Source organism: Prunus dulcis, chromosome 1 (assembly GCF_902201215.1).
Source record: "Prunus dulcis chromosome 1, ALMONDv2, whole genome shotgun sequence".
NCBI classification, from domain to species: domain Eukaryota; kingdom Viridiplantae; phylum Streptophyta; class Magnoliopsida; order Rosales; family Rosaceae; genus Prunus; species Prunus dulcis.
Window position 1 is genome coordinate 9,311,667 of NC_047650.1, and position 20,821 is coordinate 9,332,487.

Sequence of the window (20,821 nt, forward strand, 5' to 3'; positions counted from 1 at the left end):
CTGACCAAAAAAAGATATCTGGTCAATACCTCAAACCTCGCACGCGTTTCCGTATAGATTTTTCTCCGTCAATCGCAGATCCCCACGTCGTACAAAAATATAAAAAAACCCCCAAACGCGCGCTTTATTGATTTCCGCACATTTTTTTAAATTCTAAAGACCGAAACACTGTGGGTCCACAATCTGATCCATTTCAGAAATGAACATCGGAAAGACACTTTTACCCTTGCTTATACATCCCCCTTTGGGCCCCTTTTCGCAATAGACCATCACGTGCAGGGCTATTAATGTAGTTAACAGCCACACAACCTCCATTTTTATATTTCCATCCAACTGACTTTCACCTTTTCCGTGCTTATAAAACCTCCGCCTTCAGCACGCCTTCCTCATCTGCAAATTGCTTCAGACGCACTCTCTCTCTCTCGCATTCATTCAAACTTTTGGCTCAGATCAACTGTAAGTAACGTTCTCTTCTGTTTCCATTTACGTTCAAATTTGAAATCTCTGTATAATTTTGTTATAATAATTCTTCTGTATATATATAAACTCAATCTTTTCTCTGTTTTTCTAATTTTTCCGAGATTAACAGAGCCTGAATATTAGAACAAAGTTGCTTTTTTTTATAAAGAAAAAGGAAAAAAAATTAGGTGATTAATTGATCAGTGTAATATACATAGAATGAGTAGTAGCAATTGTATTGGAATCTATACCATGAGGCCATGCTGTAGAATTCTCATGGGCTATGGCTCCAGAAGTTCTTCAGTTTTCGGTTCACCGCAGCCAAAATTGAACGATATAGTCACTCATAATTTGTCGAAATTACAATCGAGACGTCAAAAACGTAGCTGTAATTCTCAGATTGTGGGGTACATAGGTGTAATTGATCCGAATCGGAGGGTTTTTAGTGTTTCCGATTCGAATTGGGGTCAGACTAGGGTTTGCAAGACGACTAGTCGTGTTGGTAATACTAGTAGTAGTAGAAGGGGTATTTTAGTCATCCCAAATGTAGCGTCCGATATTAGGAACCATTCGACCTCGGTGGAAACTCAGGTTAATGGGAAGACCTCCTTCGAAAGTATTTATATTCAAGGTGGGTTGAATGTGAAACCTTTGGTGATAGAGAAGATTGAGACAGATCATGGTGATGTAGTTAGAGAAGAAGAGTCTAGGGTAGAGGTTAATGGCTCAAATGTAAATGTGAATATAGGTAATTCCAAGGGTTTGAATGACACCAAGGATGAGAGAGAGCTGTCTGATATTGAAAAGGAAGCCTGGAGCTTGCTTCGGGATTCAGTTGTTAGTTATTGTGGGAATCCAGTGGGAACTCTTGCTGCTACTGATCCGGCTGACAAGACACCGCTCAATTACGATCAGGTCTTCATTCGAGACTTTGTCCCATCGGCACTCGCTTTCTTGCTCAATGGAGAAGCTGATATTGTCAAGAATTTTCTGCTTCACACTTTGCAGTTACAGGTAATGTCATGATTTCTAACAGTTTCACATAATGTTATGTTGTCATTAGCTTCTCTAGTTTCTGAATGTAATTGGTTGGTGGAATTTACATTTCTCATGTGGATCATATGGTTTACTGTTTAAAAATTCTATTTCTAAGTAATATCATACTTTTTATCCACAATTGGAGCATTAAAAGAACTTAGTACTTTTAACACAGTTGATGATGTAGGATCTCTAATAAAACTACAAGAAATGGTTCTTTTTAAAATGTCAGAATTTAATGTTCAACAAAGCATTTAAAAGTACAAAGGTATTTTACAAAATGGGATCACCAAATGATTCTGGAGTCATTGAAGCCACTTATCTGATTATATAGGTATTTCTGTTTTCCTTGAAAATCGCCGATGACAATACTAAGTTATTTGTTGTTGGTGAGCTACACGTTCACACTAGGTCTTATAAACAACTTTCAGTCATGTTAATATGATAATGCTATAAATTGTTCTTTTCCCAGAAAAAAATTCTTGAACCAATGTTAATTCAACTTTGTTGCTAGAGTTGTTGATTCTGAGATTTTTTTTCATTGTCCCTTGCTTTCCTTGTATAGGAAATTTTAACAGTTTGTTACTTTAATCGATACCTCTATGGTGATGTAAGAACAGAAATTGGCATGCTGTTGAAATATGTTTTGGTAAATTTGATTCCTCATTGAGCATTGGCACATTTTTTTGACATCTCATCTAATTAACTTTGTTTTGGTCTTTTGTTAGAGCTGGGAGAAGACGGTTGACTGCCACAGCCCTGGGCAAGGGTTGATGCCGGCAAGCTTTAAAGTTAAGACTGTACCTCTTGATGGGATGAATGGAGCATTTGAGGAAGTTTTAGATCCTGATTTTGGTGAATCAGCCATTGGCCGTGTTGCACCTGTTGATTCAGGTAATCTAATTGTATTTTGCTGGTCGCTGTGTCATATTTGAAGTACTAGTTCAGTTTTATTAGAGTTTCCCTATAGCTGCTCAACTGCTGCATATCTTTTTCTGTTTTCTTTTCATTTTGGGTTGGGCTAAGTGCTGCATTCTTGATGTTCAATAAACAATCTTTCATGGTATAGTTTTAGGAGAGCATATGGACATTACAATCTTAGAATAGGCATAAATAGTGTTTGATTTTTATTTTAACTACTTTGACAGGGTTGTGGTGGATCATCTTGTTGAGAGCTTATGGAAAGATCACTGGTGATTATGCATTACAAGAAAGGGTAGATTTCCAGACAGGCATAAGGCTGGTCCTTAATCTGTGTTTAAAAAATGGATTTGACATGTTTCCTACCCTGTTAGTCACTGATGGTTCCTGTATGATTGATAGACGGATGGGTATTCATGGACACCCTCTTGAAATCCAAGTAAGTTGGAAAATTTAAAAATGTGTAGTGCCTTTGTACATGTCATATCCTAGGCTCCTAGCTGGATGCTGCCCTGTGTTTGCCTCCTTATTTGTCCCATTATCTTTCTTGCTTCTTATTGCCTTTGGTTTTATTTACTTAACAAATCTGATTTTACAGGCGCTGTTCTATTCAGCTCTAAGATGCTCCCGTGAAATGCTCATTGTCAATGATGGCACAAAAGATTTGGTGGCTGCAATCAATAACCGACTTAGTGCACTCTCATTTCATATGAGAGAATATTATTGGGTGGATATGAAGAAGATCAACGAGATTTATCGTTACAAGACAGAGGAATATTCTACAGATGCTGTCAACAAGTTCAATATCTATCCAGATCAAATTCCATCTTGGTTAGTTGATTGGATTCCTGAGGAAGGTGGTTACCTCATTGGCAATCTACAACCTGCTCATATGGATTTTAGGTTCTTCACACTTGGAAATCTTTGGTCTATTGTATCATCTCTGGGTACCCACAAACAGAATGAGGGTATTTTAAATTTGATTGAAGCCAAATGGGATGATTTCGTGGCTCAAATGCCCCTTAAAATTTGTTACCCTGCTCTGGAGTATGAAGAATGGCGAATAATTACTGGTGGTGACCCAAAGAATACGTGAGGCTCTCTAAATTTTATTTTCTTTATTACTACCACATTGTTCTGCAAATTTCCTGACTAGATGCTAGCTTTTTCTCCCGGTTGAAATTTTTACTTATGCACTGATTGTCTTCACTTGTAGGCCATGGTCATATCATAATGGTGGGTCTTGGCCAACACTCCTATGGCAGGTATTGATTCATTCAACGAGTTTCTTTGGATTGTCCCCCTTTCTATTGGGTTCTTTTTGTGGAAGGGATCCAGACAATTGGGAGAGTTATTATTACCATATTCCGCAACCAGATTATCTGATTTCTGTAACTGTCCTCTGTTATTATTTCAGTTCACCTTGGCTTGCATCAAGATGGGGAGGACCGAGTTAGCACAAAAGGCAGTGGATTTGGCAGAGAAGAGGCTTTCTGCGGATCAGTGGCCTGAATATTACGACACTAAAAGTGGGAGATTTATAGGCAAGCAATCCCGGCTTTTCCAGACGTGGACGATTGCTGGTTACCTAACCTCAAAGATGCTGTTGGAGAACCCTGAGAAGGCATCGTTGTTGTTGTGGGAGGAGGATTATGAACTTCTGGAGACTTGTGTTTGTGCACTCACCAAAACCGGTCGAAAGAAGTGTTCGCGCTTAGCTGCAAAATCTCAGATTGCGGTTTAGCGAGAAGGATCTCTTTATGCTCATAGGGATTCTTGGCACAGTGGTGAGGGTAATTAATAAAACCATACCAGATGATTTGGTGGTGACTTGGTCTAAAACAAGAAAAGGCATTAGAATTTCTCTGACAGCCAGCTTGTGTAAAATACATATTCTGTAGAACATTGATTGAAAGTACAGATTGATTTGTGGTTGAAAGGCAGAGTTTTAGGAGAGCCTTTTTAGCCCATATAGCCTATCTTTTTATGGCCCAACAATTCCATGTATCATGTACGCTGTTTACACGATTTAACAAATTGCTTTTCTTATTTCATTTTGTGGATCGAAATCAGGTTTGTCCGAGTTCAAGATTATTCAACTTTAAACTTGAATTTTGTCTTGAATCGTATGATCGTATCCAAGCAAAATAGAGAAAAATAAAAATAAAAAAAGATTTCCGGAAAATGAGTCGTTTTGCTGAAAGGCATTGCAGGTTTGTGTGTATATAGCACGTTACACAGAGACACCTTCTCGCGCCTTAAGCTAAGTTGCAGGAAGCAGTTGGGGAGCACATTCTGTGTGTTGTGTAGGGACAATACCACATTAGTCTTACATCTAAGTTCTAACACACATCACATGACCAGTTGTATGCACCCGAACTAGGTATGTCTTTCTCGTTTAGCACACATCACGTGACCGCTTGTATATATGTATGCACCCAGAATTAGCATGTCTCTCTCATCCACAGTCACAGAATTAGCAAGTCTCTCTCACCCTTTTGAAGATTACTTGTATGTTAACTTATGGCGCAGTCTGCCTCTATTCCGTCATCCATGAATGAATGAATGAAGGTAGGAGGAGGAGGACCAAGGGTCTCATAGTTGGTCAACTACCAAAGATTATTCTATCTATGCCATGAGCTGGACTCTCGTACCGGGGGGGTCCATTGATTGTACAGTGAGTCCCCCGTGCATACACCAACAATTCTTCCTCTCTCGACAACTGCACCAAGAAAGATGCTTGACTTTTTTTAAAACACAACAAAATTTAAATAAATCACACACCTCAGAAACCTAAGATGTCCACAAATCATTGTTTTAGTGGGGTTCTAGGCATAAGTTTGAGGTGCATTTGAGTATTTTACCCAAATAACGATTATAGATTTAAAGAGAAAAACTTTTCTTGTTTTCATTGATGATTTAAGTACGACATTTTCCCATTTCTAAGTACAAAGTCTATGACTTCAACTATTGAGTATGAAAGACTTTAGGTAAAACTGCAACTCGAAAAACCCAAAAAAGAAAAAGAAAAAACCAACTTGACCAGAAGCTGCTTTCATATTTTCACTGCCTTTATGTTATTTTCTTTTACTTTCCATTGCTGCCCCCTTAATTTACGAAGCAAGTTCATCGCTTGTCGAGGCTCTGAAGAGGTTAAGCCGAGTGTCGCCGAGGCGGAGAGAGTAAAGAGTGTTCTTGTACTCACCCCAAGTGAAGGGTTTGTAGAGACGAGGCTTCTCTGGTGTGACCATTTCGGGAAGAGCATTGATGCATGCATTTAGGGGTGGAGTTGCAAAATATGCCATGGACATTCTTGACTTGGAGTTGGAGGAGTTGTTTAAAGCTCTGTGCCTCACGCTCACAAATCTTCCATTTGTCATGGCCTTCACATTAGGGACATTAATTATTGGATAAAACACAACTAATTAATAAAAAATTAGAGAAGTCTCAATTATATATTTTTGTATAGTGAAAAAGAAAAAAGAAAAAAAGGTTTCAATTATGTAATTCCACAATATAAAAAATAATAATAAAAAAGTTTGAATTATGTATGAGTAGTTGTTTTCATTTCTTTTTTCTCCGACAACGAATTATGCATGAGTAGTTGTTTTCGTTTCTTTTTTCTCCGACCAAAAGGAAGTATCTTTTATCCCAAGACATGACTACCTTAAATGAGCATCTTTCTTAGGTTGCATCTGGGTGTCCCTTGAAGAAGTTATGGCAACCATATCTTTTATTTTCTTTTAAAGTTCTTTTAGCTACTTTGGAAGACGTTATGACTACCTTTTTTTCTTTCTATTTGTCTACTAGAGGAATGTCAATTTATTGTTACCAACGATCAAGGATTTTACGTTATTTTATATTGAGGAAAAAGTTTACTGTAATGGATTTTATATTTTTATTATATCTATATCGATCGCATCTTTAATCACGTGACGAGAGATGTATGAAATCCGAATCACATAGACAAATTCCAAGCACATATATTCAAAGGAAGAAGTATCCTTAACAAGGACCCAACCAAAGGGAACATATCATGATAAATGGCACTGATGACTGACTGAATAGGTGGTTATGATATTCCTCAGAGAAGTTTAGGAAGAAAGCTTTGGATTTGGAGAGAGAGAAGAGAGAGAATCTAGGCTGCCCAACCCAACGGCCCATAAATGGCATACTGACCAACAAACAAAACCACTTTTCAGTTCCATCTGGCTGGCTAGTCATTCAATTATCCCAGTGTCTAGTCATCAATCCCCCCCGTGCCCCACAACTAACTCTGATTGGTTATGGACTGATATGGTGGGCCCCCACTTCACCATCAATACAAAAGCTTACATGCAGTCAAAATGGCAGTGATTTACCCAAATCAATTCTCAGTCAGTTTTCAATCAATTCAATATTCAGTTGCCAGCCATCCTTTATAAGATTGTTATGATTATTTTCGCCATGTGGACATGAATAGAGAGAGAGAGAGAGAGACCAACCTGCAACAGGTCACCCACATTAACCCAAAATGCAGTGGGGTCAGAAGGAGCAGGGACCCACAGCCCATCTTGTGGAGAGATTTGGAGGCCACCCACGTCGTTGGATCTGAGGAGAGTCAGGATCTGAGGGTCATTATGCGCCCCAAACCCAACCTTGCTGCTGCAGCTACTGTTGATGTTGTTGTTGCAGTCCTTGTTTAGATGATGTGGGTAGTGATTGAGCCTGAAAAAGGAGTCATTTTCGACGTCCCTGATCATCCTACTGAACACTGATGTGTCTGGGACCCACAATCCCTCACCAATCAAATCCAGAATCTCACATGCCAAATCCTTCATTGCTTCAATATACCCACTCACCGCAGAGCTGTAAAATGTACCACAAAAATACCCACTCAATTCATCAGCAGCAAGCAGACTTACAACTCTGACTCCGACCATTTTTCTTTTTCTTCTGTTTTTTTAAAATAATAATAAAGTCATTGCAACTGACTGGGGCATCTTCCATCTTATTCTGGAAGCTGTTTCCTTATTAGGCCCATTTAAAATTCATATTTCTCTTTCAAAAACCCAACAATAAAATTATAATAATGATAATAATTTAGTTTTTTATTATTATTTGGTATGATTAGACGTTTCTTGATGTGCCACTGCCACTGCCACTGCCTCTGCCTCTGCCTCTGCCTCTGACTTGTCATTCTGATTTCCCAATTTTCAATATTATAATAGTGCAACAGTATTGTACCGGGTTTCACTCTCTTCTCATTTCCTAATTCAATAATGGAGAAACACATGCAGCTCTCCTCTCCCCCACTCGCCGTATACATTGCGTGTGGGAAATATGTGCTTGTGTTAAAAGATCCTAAATTTATTTGTTTTTTTCTCCAAATTCTACAATTTAATTGACAGCTTATCCCATCATCCAGGAGAGAATCATCTTCCTAGATTAGTTCCCATGTGACCTTTGAAAGTTGGTACGATTTTAACAATTCACGTGAAAAATGGTTATTACATTTCTTCGTGTTTATTTTCAGAGCCCACAAATACGATGAATCTCACTTTTGATACATAAAGTGATATGACTAATATTCTTGTTATTTTTCATTTTAATTTCTACTAACATGCACTAGAAGAAATCATTCAAAAATAAAAACAACCGAGAACAAGCAAAGAAATTGAAATGAATTCAAAGAAGTAGAAAAAAACCAAGATGGAAAAAATAGTGAATGCCTAGTAAATAATGAACAGTATGTCCCTAACCCTACACCAAAATTTGTTACCCCTTCCCCCGACCGTCTTTCATTTAATATATTCTAGCTAAAAAGTACCTTCATCATAAGGAATGAAAAACCCAAGGAGGTAAAAAAGCATAAAACTAAAACATGCAAAAAGAACCAAAAAAAAAAAAGGTAAAGAAATAAATAATTGATGTACCTGAATTTGGTAGGCTCATTTGAGATTGTTTTGGATCTTTGAGCAACGGAGATTGGGTTTGTGTTGAACAAAAGGTATTCAACCTCTCCCATATCACCATTGAAGCCTATGGTCTTGCAGCCATAACCGAGGGGAATGGCTGGCCCGGCTCTTTGCTTCTCGGCCATTGTTTTGGCAAAGAAGCTGAGGCTTTGCTCCTCCAGTTTGGCTACAATGTCTTGAGGGACGCCGTGGTTGATGACTTTGAAGAAACCGTAGTCCTCACAAGCTTTGACAATGAGATTCCTCACTTGGGACCTCTCGGCCGAAAGGTCGATGACGGGGAGTTCAATGGCCTCGATCTTTTCATTGTGAATTGGGTTTGGAGAGGCTGCCACCATGGTTGTAAATTTGCTTAATTTGGAGCTGCAAATATCTAATAATCTAAGAGATATGGGTTACAAACTAAGAAGAGAAAGATGATGAGGCGTCTAATCTAGTATAGCTGTCTTACACTTTGTGTAGCGTTTGGTTTGTGTGTGCAAAAAGAGAGAGAGAGAGAGAGAGAGCTGAGAGGAGGGTTTTGTTGTAGGGGGAGAGTTTGGAGGGGCAGTGATATTTGATGGGGTATTTATGGGCTGAGAGAGAGAGAGAGAGAGAGAGAGAGAGAGAGAATCTATGTAAGCGGTTGGGATTAAAGAAAAGGGTTACTTGGGGATTCAGGAATCGTCGACTTGTTTTTGGGTGAAGTACAACTAGCAAATTTCTGTCACACGAGAAGGTTGACTTAATTGTGCACTCTTTCCTTGACTTGGTTTTCTGCTCTTTTCCTATTGAATCATCTCACTAGCTTTATTGGGTGATGCTAGCATATGTTAGAAAGACGTGTGTATGAGTATTTCATCCCAAAAGGAAGCTACAAAGAAAAATCCCTACGTGTGTATGAGTAATATGCAACCCAAATTTGTTGATGCTCAAATTCATGATGTATGAGTATAATATGACGAGATTGAAAGAAAGTGAAATTGGATTACAACTTTGGTATCTTGGAAATTCTTGAAACATTCCTCAACCTATATCCTTTCTCTTTCATCCCGTTCGAACAAATCCAACTGTCATACATTTGAAGTAAAGTAATTGGTAGTGGGTGGTTTCAGATTGCTTACTATATAGTCTAGTGTGCATGTGGTCAAATCTCTTATTATTTTCTTCTTTTTATTGTAATTTGTTGACAACATTTACCACACTTTGGCATGCCTCTATAATTGCTGAACATCTACCAATGTGTGTCGACTTCATATCAAGCTTGGGTTTGGGTGGGTGCATGTTTCGAAGGAAACAAGCATGACATTCCACGTATTGTAATCATCTAAATTTTTAACCTTTTTTGGCTAAAAAAGTAATAAAATAAAAAAGAACAATACTTATTGTAACCTTTTGTTGGGCAACAACTCTTATCCCAAGGTACCGACTTCAGCTCCCATATTTTTCCATCCATCCATCCATACTATGTCTAATCGTGATAAAGACAATACTAGACATTAGTGTTGGTCCATTTTGGATTGTTCTTAACACCATCTTTAATTGACCACGACATGTAATTCTTTCTGGCTTTTCGACCTAGGTTCAAGGCATCCTCATGATTCATCAAGTCTTGGCCATGCCCAAATCGATGGAATATTAACGTTCATCCTTAGAATTTAGGGGAAGTGAGGACGACCAATTGAGTGGTTGATTAGGAATTTTAAATGGTTTAGAATTTGACATTTTTAGTACCCATTTGGCACTGTTTATTTGGGGTGATAAGTGATTTTTAAAAAAATTTAGAAAGTCCAGCCCATTTGGTAAACTATGAGAAAATCACTTATTGTTAAAAATTGTTGTGAGAGAAAGCTATAAGGAAAAACAGCAATTGAGGTGCTTTCATTTTCTGATTATGCACAAATCAGTTTTGAAGAGACGCTGAGTTTAATGATATGCGGCAATCATTTTTATTATTATGCGGGAATCAATACCAACCACACTTTTAACAAAAAGTTTACCAAACGCCAAACTACTTTCTCTCATAGTAAATCTAACAGCGATTATTTTCACAGCACAACAATGCCAAACTGGCCCTTAGATTATATTTCAACTTATCGGATTATTTAATTGGTTTTATTACTTACTATTTTACATTCCAATCTAAATTAGAATGATGTTCTTTATCATTAGTTTCTATAATAAGATTGCAACACTTGATAGTGCAAAACGCTCGGGTTAATTACAGTGGCTGCCTTCTTACATACTTGATAGAAAAGTTTTAATTAGATTAAGGGAATGAATCTTTTGATTTTGTTAAAAGTTGATTCTAGCTTTTCTATGGTGAGTAAGATTAACATGATGGGAAGTCGTTTTCTCCCCTGTATCTAGACAGGTTAATTAGCATGAAGCATCAAAAAATCTTTATATAACTCGATATGTGGCCACCACAATATGCACATTACAAGGTTAAAAGGTTTCTTATTTAGAAAAAATAAAAATAAAATCACTATACACAATCAAAAAAGTATTCTACGTACAAAACGTTTCTGATCAAGCCACGTCAGAGCATAATATTTTTTTTTATTAAAATTGATTGATGAGTTGCATCATAAGATTTAGATTCAGTCAACTGTTATAAATATGGTCATAATCAATCAACAGTTATCAGTGATCTATGAATAATTAGATATGGTAGATGATTCGACAGGAGCTTTAATTTCTGAACAAATATGGATATGCTTTTGAAATAACAATGGTAGTTGTTGTTGACCTCTATGCAGCAGAAGCAGTGTTAATTTGCATTCCCATGCAATCGTCAGACCCACACATGCTCTTACTTCAATAGTTCGAAGGCAAAGACCAAGTTGATGTCTCAATCCGACTCTTCTTCAAGTTATTATTTATTTTCGTGTTTGATGTGATATATGGATATTGTTGATTTCACGCCTTGTTATTATACTTATATATTTTAAATGCCTTTTTTTTTATAATCAATATAAAATAATGTAATCTGTGTACGCATGAAGTTGTGCCTCAAAAACCATCTTCATCTTTTGATTTGCAGTCGTTCTCGACAAGATATTGATGTTTTTGCAACTGGCAATTTTATTATTCGGTATGGAAGAGATACATTAACTGAATCATACAAGGTATCATATTCATCATTATTCACTCTGATTGTATATGTGTGTATATATTATTGATTGATTTAAAAAAGTCGTGTGTGGAAAATGTTTTTTTTAAAAGCCACACGTGCAGGGCTATTAATGTAGTTAACAGCCACACAACCTCCATTTTTATATTTCCATCCAACTGACTTTCACCTTTTCCGTGCTTATAAAACCTCCGCCTTCCTCATCTGCAAATTGCTTCAGACGCACTCTCTCTCTCTCTCTCTCTCTCTCTCTCTCTCTCTCTCTCGCATTCATTCAAACTTTTGGCTCAGATCAACTGTAAGTAACGTTCTCTTCTGTTTCCATTTACGTTCAAATTTGAAATCTCTGTATAATTTTGTTATAATAATTCTTCTGTATATATATAAACTCAATCTTTTCTCTGTTTTTCTAATTTTTCCGAGATTAACAGAGCCTGAATATTAGAACAAAGTTGCTTTTTTTTATAAAGAAAAAGGAAAAAAAATTAGGTGATTAATTGATCAGTGTAATATACATAGAATGAGTAGTAGCAATTGTATTGGAATCTATACCATGAGGCCATGCTGTAGAATTCTCATGGGCTATGGCTCCAGAAGTTCTTCAGTTTTCGGTTCACCGCAGCCAAAATTGAACGATATAGTCACTCATAATTTGTCGAAATTACAATCGAGACGTCAAAAACGTAGCTGTAATTCTCAGATTGTGGGGTACATAGGTGTAATTCCGAATCGGAGGGTTTTTAGTGTTTCCGATTCGAATTGGGGTCAGACTAGGGTTTGCAAGACGACTAGTCGTGTTGGTAATACTAGTAGTAGTAGAAGGGGTATTTTAGTCATCCCAAATGTAGCGTCCGATATTAGGAACCATTCGACCTCGGTGGAAACTCAGGTTAATGGGAAGACCTCCTTCGAAAGTATTTATATTCAAGGTGGGTTGAATGTGAAACCTTTGGTGATAGAGAAGATTGAGACAGATCATGGTGATGTAGTTAGAGAAGAAGAGTCTAGGGTAGAGGTTAATGGCTCAAATGTAAATGTGAATATAGGTAATTCCAAGGGTTTGAATGACACCAAGGATGAGAGAGAGCTGTCTGATATTGAAAAGGAAGCCTGGAGCTTGCTTCGGGATTCAGTTGTTAGTTATTGTGGGAATCCAGTGGGAACTCTTGCTGCTACTGATCCGGCTGACAAGACACCGCTCAATTACGATCAGGTCTTCATTCGAGACTTTGTCCCATCGGCACTCGCTTTCTTGCTCAATGGAGAAGCTGATATTGTCAAGAATTTTCTGCTTCACACTTTGCAGTTACAGGTAATGTCATGATTTCTAACAGTTTCACATAATGTTATGTTGTCATTAGCTTCTCTAGTTTCTGAATGTAATTGGTTGGTGGAATTTACATTTCTCATGTGGATCATATGGTTTACTGTTTAAAAATTCTATTTCTAAGTAATATCATACTTTTTATCCACAATTGGAGCATTAAAAGAACTTAGTACTTTTAACACAGTTGATGATGTAGGATCTCTAATAAAACTACAAGAAATGGTTCTTTTTAAAATGTCAGAATTTAATGTTCAACAAAGCATTTAAAAGTACAAAGGTATTTTACAAAATGGGATCACCAAATGATTCTGGAGTCATTGAAGCCACTTATCTGATTATATAGGTATTTCTGTTTTCCTTGAAAATCGCCGATGACAATACTAAGTTATTTGTTGTTGGTGAGCTACACGTTCACACTAGGTCTTATAAACAACTTTCAGTCATGTTAATATGATAATGCTATAAATTGTTCTTTTCCCAGAAAAAAATTCTTGAACCAATGTTAATTCAACTTTGTTGCTAGAGTTGTTGATTCTGAGATTTTTTTTCATTGTCCCTTGCTTTCCTTGTATAGGAAATTTTAACAGTTTGTTACTTTAATCGATACCTCTATGGTGATGTAAGAACAGAAATTGGCATGCTGTTGAAATATGTTTTGGTAAATTTGATTCCTCATTGAGCATTGGCACATTTTTTTGACATCTCATCTAATTAACTTTGTTTTGGTCTTTTGTTAGAGCTGGGAGAAGACGGTTGACTGCCACAGCCCTGGGCAAGGGTTGATGCCGGCAAGCTTTAAAGTTAAGACTGTACCTCTTGATGGGATGAATGGAGCATTTGAGGAAGTTTTAGATCCTGATTTTGGTGAATCAGCCATTGGCCGTGTTGCACCTGTTGATTCAGGTAATCTAATTGTATTTTGCTGGTCGCTGTGTCATATTTGAAGTACTAGTTCAGTTTTATTAGAGTTTCCCTATAGCTGCTCAACTGCTGCATATCTTTTTCTGTTTTCTTTTCATTTTGGGTTGGGCTAAGTGCTGCATTCTTGATGTTCAATAAACAATCTTTCATGGTATAGTTTTAGGAGAGCATATGGACATTACAATCTTAGAATAGGCATAAATAGTGTTTGATTTTTATTTTAACTACTTTGACAGGGTTGTGGTGGATCATCTTGTTGAGAGCTTATGGAAAGATCACTGGTGATTATGCATTACAAGAAAGGGTAGATTTCCAGACAGGCATAAGGCTGGTCCTTAATCTGTGTTTAAAAAATGGATTTGACATGTTTCCTACCCTGTTAGTCACTGATGGTTCCTGTATGATTGATAGACGGATGGGTATTCATGGACACCCTCTTGAAATCCAAGTAAGTTGGAAAATTTAAAAATGTGTAGTGCCTTTGTACATGTCATATCCTAGGCTCCTAGCTGGATGCTGCCCTGTGTTTGCCTCCTTATTTGTCCCATTATCTTTCTTGCTTCTTATTGCCTTTGGTTTTATTTACTTAACAAATCTGATTTTACAGGCGCTGTTCTATTCAGCTCTAAGATGCTCCCGTGAAATGCTCATTGTCAATGATGGCACAAAAGATTTGGTGGCTGCAATCAATAACCGACTTAGTGCACTCTCATTTCATATGAGAGAATATTATTGGGTGGATATGAAGAAGATCAACGAGATTTATCGTTACAAGACAGAGGAATATTCTACAGATGCTGTCAACAAGTTCAATATCTATCCAGATCAAATTCCATCTTGGTTAGTTGATTGGATTCCTGAGGAAGGTGGTTACCTCATTGGCAATCTACAACCTGCTCATATGGATTTTAGGTTCTTCACACTTGGAAATCTTTGGTCTATTGTATCATCTCTGGGTACCCACAAACAGAATGAGGGTATTTTAAATTTGATTGAAGCCAAATGGGATGATTTCGTGGCTCAAATGCCCCTTAAAATTTGTTACCCTGCTCTGGAGTATGAAGAATGGCGAATAATTACTGGTGGTGACCCAAAGAATACGTGAGGCTCTCTAAATTTTATTTTCTTTATTACTACCACATTGTTCTGCAAATTTCCTGACTAGATGCTAGCTTTTTCTCCCGGTTGAAATTTTTACTTATGCACTGATTGTCTTCACTTGTAGGCCATGGTCATATCATAATGGTGGGTCTTGGCCAACACTCCTATGGCAGGTATTGATTCATTCAACGAGTTTCTTTGGATTGTCCCCCTTTCTATTGGGTTCTTTTTGTGGAAGGGATCCAGACAATTGGGAGAGTTATTATTACCATATTCCGCAACCAGATTATCTGATTTCTGTAACTGTCCTCTGTTATTATTTCAGTTCACCTTGGCTTGCATCAAGATGGGGAGGACCGAGTTAGCACAAAAGGCAGTGGATTTGGCAGAGAAGAGGCTTTCTGCGGATCAGTGGCCTGAATATTACGACACTAAAAGTGGGAGATTTATAGGCAAGCAATCCCGGCTTTTCCAGACGTGGACGATTGCTGGTTACCTAACCTCAAAGATGCTGTTGGAGAACCCTGAGAAGGCATCGTTGTTGTTGTGGGAGGAGGATTATGAACTTCTGGAGACTTGTGTTTGTGCACTCACCAAAACCGGTCGAAAGAAGTGTTCGCGCTTAGCTGCAAAATCTCAGATTGCGGTTTAGCGAGAAGGATCTCTTTATGCTCATAGGGATTCTTGGCACAGTGGTGAGGGTAATTAATAAAACCATACCAGATGATTTGGTGGTGACTTGGTCTAAAACAAGAAAAGGCATTAGAATTTCTCTGACAGCCAGCTTGTGTAAAATACATATTCTGTAGAACATTGATTGAAAGTACAGATTGATTTGTGGTTGAAAGGCAGAGTTTTAGGAGAGCCTTTTTAGCCCATATAGCCTATCTTTTTATGGCCCAACAATTCCATGTATCATGTACGCTGTTTACACGATTTAACAAATTGCTTTTCTTATTTCATTTTGTGGATCGAAATCAGGTTTGTCCGAGTTCAAGATTATTCAACTTTAAACTTGAATTTTGTCTTGAATCGTATGATCGTATCCAAGCAAAATAGAGAAAAATAAAAATAAAAAAAGATTTCCGGAAAATGAGTCGTTTTGCTGAAAGGCATTGCAGGTTTGTGTGTATATAGCACGTTACACAGAGACACCTTCTCGCGCCTTAAGCTAAGTTGCAGGAAGCAGTTGGGGAGCACATTCTGTGTGTTGTGTAGGGACAATACCACATTAGTCTTACATCTAAGTTCTAACACACATCACATGACCAGTTGTATGCACCCGAACTAGGTATGTCTTTCTCGTTTAGCACACATCACGTGACCGCTTGTATATATGTATGCACCCAGAATTAGCATGTCTCTCTCATCCACAGTCACAGAATTAGCAAGTCTCTCTCACCCTTTTGAAGATTACTTGTATGTTAACTTATGGCGCAGTCTGCCTCTATTCCGTCATCCATGAATGAATGAATGAAGGTAGGAGGAGGAGGACCAAGGGTCTCATAGTTGGTCAACTACCAAAGATTATTCTATCTATGCCATGAGCTGGACTCTCGTACCGGGGGGGTCCATTGATTGTACAGTGAGTCCCCCGTGCATACACCAACAATTCTTCCTCTCTCGACAACTGCACCAAGAAAGATGCTTGACTTTTTTTAAAACACAACAAAATTTAAATAAATCACACACCTCAGAAACCTAAGATGTCCACAAATCATTGTTTTAGTGGGGTTCTAGGCATAAGTTTGAGGTGCATTTGAGTATTTTACCCAAATAACGATTATAGATTTAAAGAGAAAAACTTTTCTTGTTTTCATTGATGATTTAAGTACGACATTTTCCCATTTCTAAGTACAAAGTCTATGACTTCAACTATTGAGTATGAAAGACTTTAGGTAAAACTGCAACTCGAAAAACCCAAAAAAGAAAAAGAAAAAACCAACTTGACCAGAAGCTGCTTTCATATTTTCACTGCCTTTATGTTATTTTCTTTTACTTTCCATTGCTGCCCCCTTAATTTACGAAGCAAGTTCATCGCTTGTCGAGGCTCTGAAGAGATTAAGCCGAGTGTCGCCGAGGCGGAGAGAGTAAAGAGTGTTCTTGTACTCACCCCAAGTGAAGGGTTTGTAGAGACGAGGCTTCTCTGGTGTGACCATTTCGGGAAGAGCATTGATGCATGCATTTAGGGGTGGAGTTGCAAAATATGCCATGGACATTCTTGACTTGGAGTTGGAGGAGTTGTTTAAAGCTCTGTGCCTCACGCTCACAAATCTTCCATTTGTCATGGCCTTCACATTAGGGACATTAATTATTGGATAAAACACAACTAATTAATAAAAAATTAGAGAAGTCTCAATTATATATTTTTGTATAGTGAAAAAGAAAAAAGAAAAAAAGGTTTCAATTATGTAATTCCACAATATAAAAAATAATAATAAAAAAGTTTGAATTATGTATGAGTAGTTGTTTTCATTTCTTTTTTCTCCGACAACGAATTATGCATGAGTAGTTGTTTTCGTTTCTTTTTTCTCCGACCAAAAGGAAGTATCTTTTATCCCAAGACATGACTACCTTAAATGAGCATCTTTCTTAGGTTGCATCTGGGTGTCCCTTGAAGAAGTTATGGCAACCATATCTTTTATTTTCTTTTAAAGTTCTTTTAGCTACTTTGGAAGACGTTATGACTACCTTTTTTTCTTTCTATTTGTCTACTAGAGGAATGCCTATTCATCAAGTTTACAATGAGTCAATTTATTGTTACCAACGATCAAGATTTTACGTTATTTTATATTGAGAAAAAAGTTTACTGTAACGGATTTTATATTTTTATTATATCTATATCGATCGCATCTTTAATCACGTGACGAGAGATATATGAAATCCGAATCACATAGACAAATTCCAAGCACATATATTCAAAGGAAGAAGTATCCTTAACAAGGACCCAACCAAAGGGAACATATCATGATAAATGGCACTGATGACTGACTGAATAGGTGGTTATGATATTCCTCAGAGAAGTTTAGGAAGAAAGCTTTGGATTTGGAGAGAGAGAAGAGAGAGAATCTAGGCTGCCCAACCCAACGGCCCATAAATGGCATACTGACCAACCAACAAAACCACTTTTCAGTTCCATCTGGCTGGCTAGTCATTCAATTATCCCAGTGTCTAGTCATCAATCCCCCCCGTGCCCCACAACTAACTCTGATTGGTTATGGACTGATATGGTGGGCCCCCACTTCACCATCAATACAAAAGCTTACATGCAGTCAAAATGGCAGTGATTTACCCAAATCAATTCTCAGTCAGTTTTCAATCAATTCAATATTCAGTTGCCAGCCATCCTTTATAAGATTGTTATGATTATTTTCGCCATGTGGACATGAATAGAGAGAGAGAGAGAGAGACCAACCTGCAACAGGTCACCCACATTAACCCAAAATGCAGTGGGGTCAGAAGGAGCAGGGACCCACAGCCCATCTTGTGGAGAGATTTGGAGGCCACCCACGTCGTTGGATCTGAGGAGAGTCAGGATCTGAGGGTCATTATGCGCCCCAAACCCAACCTTGCTGCTGCAGCTACTGTTGATGTTGTTGTTGCAGTCCTTGTTTAGATGATGTGGGTAGTGATTGAGCCTGAAAAAGGAGTCATTTTCGACGTCCCTGATCATCCTACTGAACACTGATGTGTCTGGGACCCACAATCCCTCACCAATCAAATCCAGAATCTCACATGCCAAATCCTTCATTGCTTCAATATACCCACTCACCGCAGAGCTGTAAAATGTACCACAAAAATACCCACTCAATTCATCAGCAGCAAGCAGACTTACAACTCTGACTCCGACCATTTTTCTTTTTCTTCTGTTTTTTTAAAATAATAATAAAGTCATTGCAACTGACTGGGGCATCTTCCATCTTATTCTGGAAGCTGTTTCCTTATTAGGCCCATTTAAAATTCATATTTCTCTTTCAAAAACCCAACAATAAAATTATAATAATGATAATAATTTAGTTTTTTATTATTATTTGGTATGATTAGACGTTTCTTGATGTGCCACTGCCACTGCCACTGCCTCTGCCTCTGCCTCTGCCTCTGACTTGTCATTCTGATTTCCCAATTTTCAATATTATAATAGTGCAACAGTATTGTACCGGGTTTCACTCTCTTCTCATTTCCTAATTCAATAATGGAGAAACACATGCAGCTCTCCTCTCCCCCACTCGCCGTATACATTGCGTGTGGGAAATATGTGCTTGTGTTAAAAGATCCTAAATTTATTTGTTTTTTTCTCCAAATTCTACAATTTAATTGACAGCTTATCCCATCATCCAGGAGAGAATCATCTTCCTAGATTAGTTCCCATGTGACCTTTGAAAGTTGGTACGATTTTAACAATTCACGTGAAAAATGGTTATTACATTTCTTCGTGTTTATTTTCAGAGCCCACAAATACGATGAATCTCACTTTTGATACATAAAGTGATATGACTAATATTCTTGTTATTTTTCATTTTAATTTCTACTAACATGCACTAGAAGAAATCATTCAAAAATAAAAACAACCGAGAACAAGCAAAGAAATTGAAATGAATTCAAAGAAGTAGAAAAAAACCAAGATGGAAAAAATAGTGAATGCCTAGTAAATAATGAACAGTATGTCCCTAACCCTACACCAAAATTTGTTACCCCTTCCCCCGACCGTCTTTCATTTAATATATTCTAGCTAAAAAGTACCTTCATCATAAGGAATGAAAAACCCAAGGAGGTAAAAAAGCATAAAACTAAAACATGCAAAAAGAACCAAAAAAAAAAAAGGTAAAGAAATAAATAATTGATGTACCTGAATTTGGTAGGCTCATTTGAGATTGTTTTGGATCTTTGAGCAACGGAGATTGGGTTTGTGTTGAACAAAAGGTATTCAACCTCTCCCATATCACCATTGAAGCCTATGGTCTTGCAGCCATAACCGAGGGGAATGGCTGGCCCGGCTCTTTGCTTCTCGGCCATTGTTTTGGCAAAGAAGCTGAGGCTTTGCTCCTCCAGTTTGGCTACAATGTCTTGAGGGACGCCGTGGTTGATGACTTTGAAGAAACCGTAGTCCTCACAAGCTTTGACAATGAGATTCCTCACTTGGGACCTCTCGGCCGAAAGGTCGATGACGGGGAGTTCAATGGCCTCGATCTTTTCATTGTGAATTGGGTTTGGAGAGGCTGCCACCATGGTTGTAAATTTGCTTAATTTGGAGCTGCAAATATCTAATAATCTAAGAGATATGGGTTACAAACTAAGAAGAGAAAGATGATGAGGCGTCTAATCTAGTATAGCTGTCTTACACTTTGTGTAGCGTTTGGTTTGTGTGTGCAAAAAGAGAGAGAGAGAGAGAGAGAGCTGAGAGGAGGGTTTTGTTGTAGGGGGAGAGTTTGGAGGGGCAGTGATATTTGATGGGGTATTTATGGGCTGAGAGAGAGAGAGAGAGAGAGAGAGAGAGAGAGAATCTATGTAAGCGGTTGGGATTAAAGAAAAGGGTTACTTGGGGATTCAGGAATCGTCGACTTGTTTTTGGGTGAAGTACAACTAGCAAATTTCTGTCACACGAGAAGGTTGACTTAATTGTGCACTCTTTCCTTGACTTGGTTTTCTGCTCTTTTCCTATTGAATCATCTCACTAGCTTTATTGGGTGATGCTAGCATATGTTAGAAAGACGTGTGTATGAGTATTTCATCCCAAAAGGAAGCTACAAAGAAAAATCCCTACGTGTGTATGAGTAATATGCAACCCAAATTTGTTGATGCTCAAATTCATGATGTATGAGTATAATATGACGAGATTGAAAGAAAGTGAAATTGGATTACAACTTTGGTATCTTGGAAATTCTTGAAACATTCCTCAACCTATATCCTTTCTCTTTCATCCCGTTCGAACAAATCCAACTGTCATACATTTGAAGTAAAGTAATTGGTAGTGGGTGGTTTCAG

General features: G+C 37.8%; 4 protein-coding genes across 4 annotated transcripts; 2 read left to right on the plus strand and 2 right to left on the minus strand.

Moving 5' to 3' along the window:
• Positions 1-313: 313 nt before the first annotated feature.
• LOC117618091 (alkaline/neutral invertase A, mitochondrial-like) lies at positions 314-4,472 on the plus strand. Its single transcript, XM_034347739.1, has 6 exons — positions 314-1,473; positions 2,226-2,391; positions 2,646-2,857; positions 3,017-3,510; positions 3,635-3,683; positions 3,836-4,472. Exons 1-6 carry the CDS (start codon positions 679-681, stop codon positions 4,160-4,162), a joined length of 2,043 nt encoding a protein of 680 aa, XP_034203630.1. The 5' UTR covers positions 314-678; the 3' UTR covers positions 4,163-4,472.
• Positions 4,473-5,300: 828 nt separating this feature from the next.
• Positions 5,301-8,969, minus strand: LOC117618497 (gibberellin 2-beta-dioxygenase 2-like). Its single transcript, XM_034348097.1, has 3 exons — positions 8,334-8,969; positions 6,903-7,266; positions 5,301-5,801 (listed from the first exon to the last, which is right to left on the minus strand). Exons 1-3 carry the CDS (start codon positions 8,711-8,713, stop codon positions 5,532-5,534), a joined length of 1,014 nt encoding a protein of 337 aa, XP_034203988.1. The 5' UTR covers positions 8,714-8,969; the 3' UTR covers positions 5,301-5,531.
• Positions 8,970-12,010: 3,041 nt separating this feature from the next.
• LOC117618025 (alkaline/neutral invertase A, mitochondrial-like) lies at positions 12,011-15,801 on the plus strand. Its single transcript, XM_034347673.1, has 6 exons — positions 12,011-12,802; positions 13,555-13,720; positions 13,975-14,186; positions 14,346-14,839; positions 14,964-15,012; positions 15,165-15,801. Exons 1-6 carry the CDS (start codon positions 12,011-12,013, stop codon positions 15,489-15,491), a joined length of 2,040 nt encoding a protein of 679 aa, XP_034203564.1. The 3' UTR covers positions 15,492-15,801.
• An 828-nt stretch (positions 15,802-16,629) lies between these two features.
• Positions 16,630-20,321, minus strand: LOC117618393 (gibberellin 2-beta-dioxygenase 2-like). Its single transcript, XM_034347996.1, has 3 exons — positions 19,686-20,321; positions 18,255-18,618; positions 16,630-17,130 (listed from the first exon to the last, which is right to left on the minus strand). Exons 1-3 carry the CDS (start codon positions 20,063-20,065, stop codon positions 16,861-16,863), a joined length of 1,014 nt encoding a protein of 337 aa, XP_034203887.1. The 5' UTR covers positions 20,066-20,321; the 3' UTR covers positions 16,630-16,860.
• Positions 20,322-20,821: the final 500 nt, after the last annotated feature.

Bases quoted from the DNA above. Each gene is read 5' to 3' on its own strand.
- LOC117618091 (XM_034347739.1), top strand. From the start codon at position 679: ATGAGTAGTAGCAATTGTATTGGAATCTATACCATGAGGCCATGCTGT. The intron at 2,392-2,645 runs GTAATCTAATTG...CTACTTTGACAG, and splicing joins TGTTGCACCTGTTGATTCAG to GGTTGTGGTGGATCATCTTG. The intron at 3,511-3,634 runs GTGAGGCTCTCT...CTTCACTTGTAG, and splicing joins GGTGGTGACCCAAAGAATAC to GCCATGGTCATATCATAATG.
- LOC117618497 (XM_034348097.1), bottom strand. From the start codon at position 8,713: ATGGTGGCAGCCTCTCCAAACCCAATTCACAATGAAAAGATCGAGGCC. The intron at 7,267-8,333 runs GTACATCAATTA...TACATTTTACAG, and splicing joins AATGAGCCTACCAAATTCAG to CTCTGCGGTGAGTGGGTATA. The intron at 5,802-6,902 runs GTTGGTCTCTCT...CCTAATGTGAAG, and splicing joins ATGTGGGTGACCTGTTGCAG to GCCATGACAAATGGAAGATT.
- LOC117618025 (XM_034347673.1), top strand. From the start codon at position 12,011: ATGAGTAGTAGCAATTGTATTGGAATCTATACCATGAGGCCATGCTGT. The intron at 13,721-13,974 runs GTAATCTAATTG...CTACTTTGACAG, and splicing joins TGTTGCACCTGTTGATTCAG to GGTTGTGGTGGATCATCTTG. The intron at 14,187-14,345 runs GTAAGTTGGAAA...CTGATTTTACAG, and splicing joins GACACCCTCTTGAAATCCAA to GCGCTGTTCTATTCAGCTCT.
- LOC117618393 (XM_034347996.1), bottom strand. From the start codon at position 20,065: ATGGTGGCAGCCTCTCCAAACCCAATTCACAATGAAAAGATCGAGGCC. The intron at 18,619-19,685 runs GTACATCAATTA...TACATTTTACAG, and splicing joins AATGAGCCTACCAAATTCAG to CTCTGCGGTGAGTGGGTATA. The intron at 17,131-18,254 runs GTTGGTCTCTCT...CCTAATGTGAAG, and splicing joins ATGTGGGTGACCTGTTGCAG to GCCATGACAAATGGAAGATT.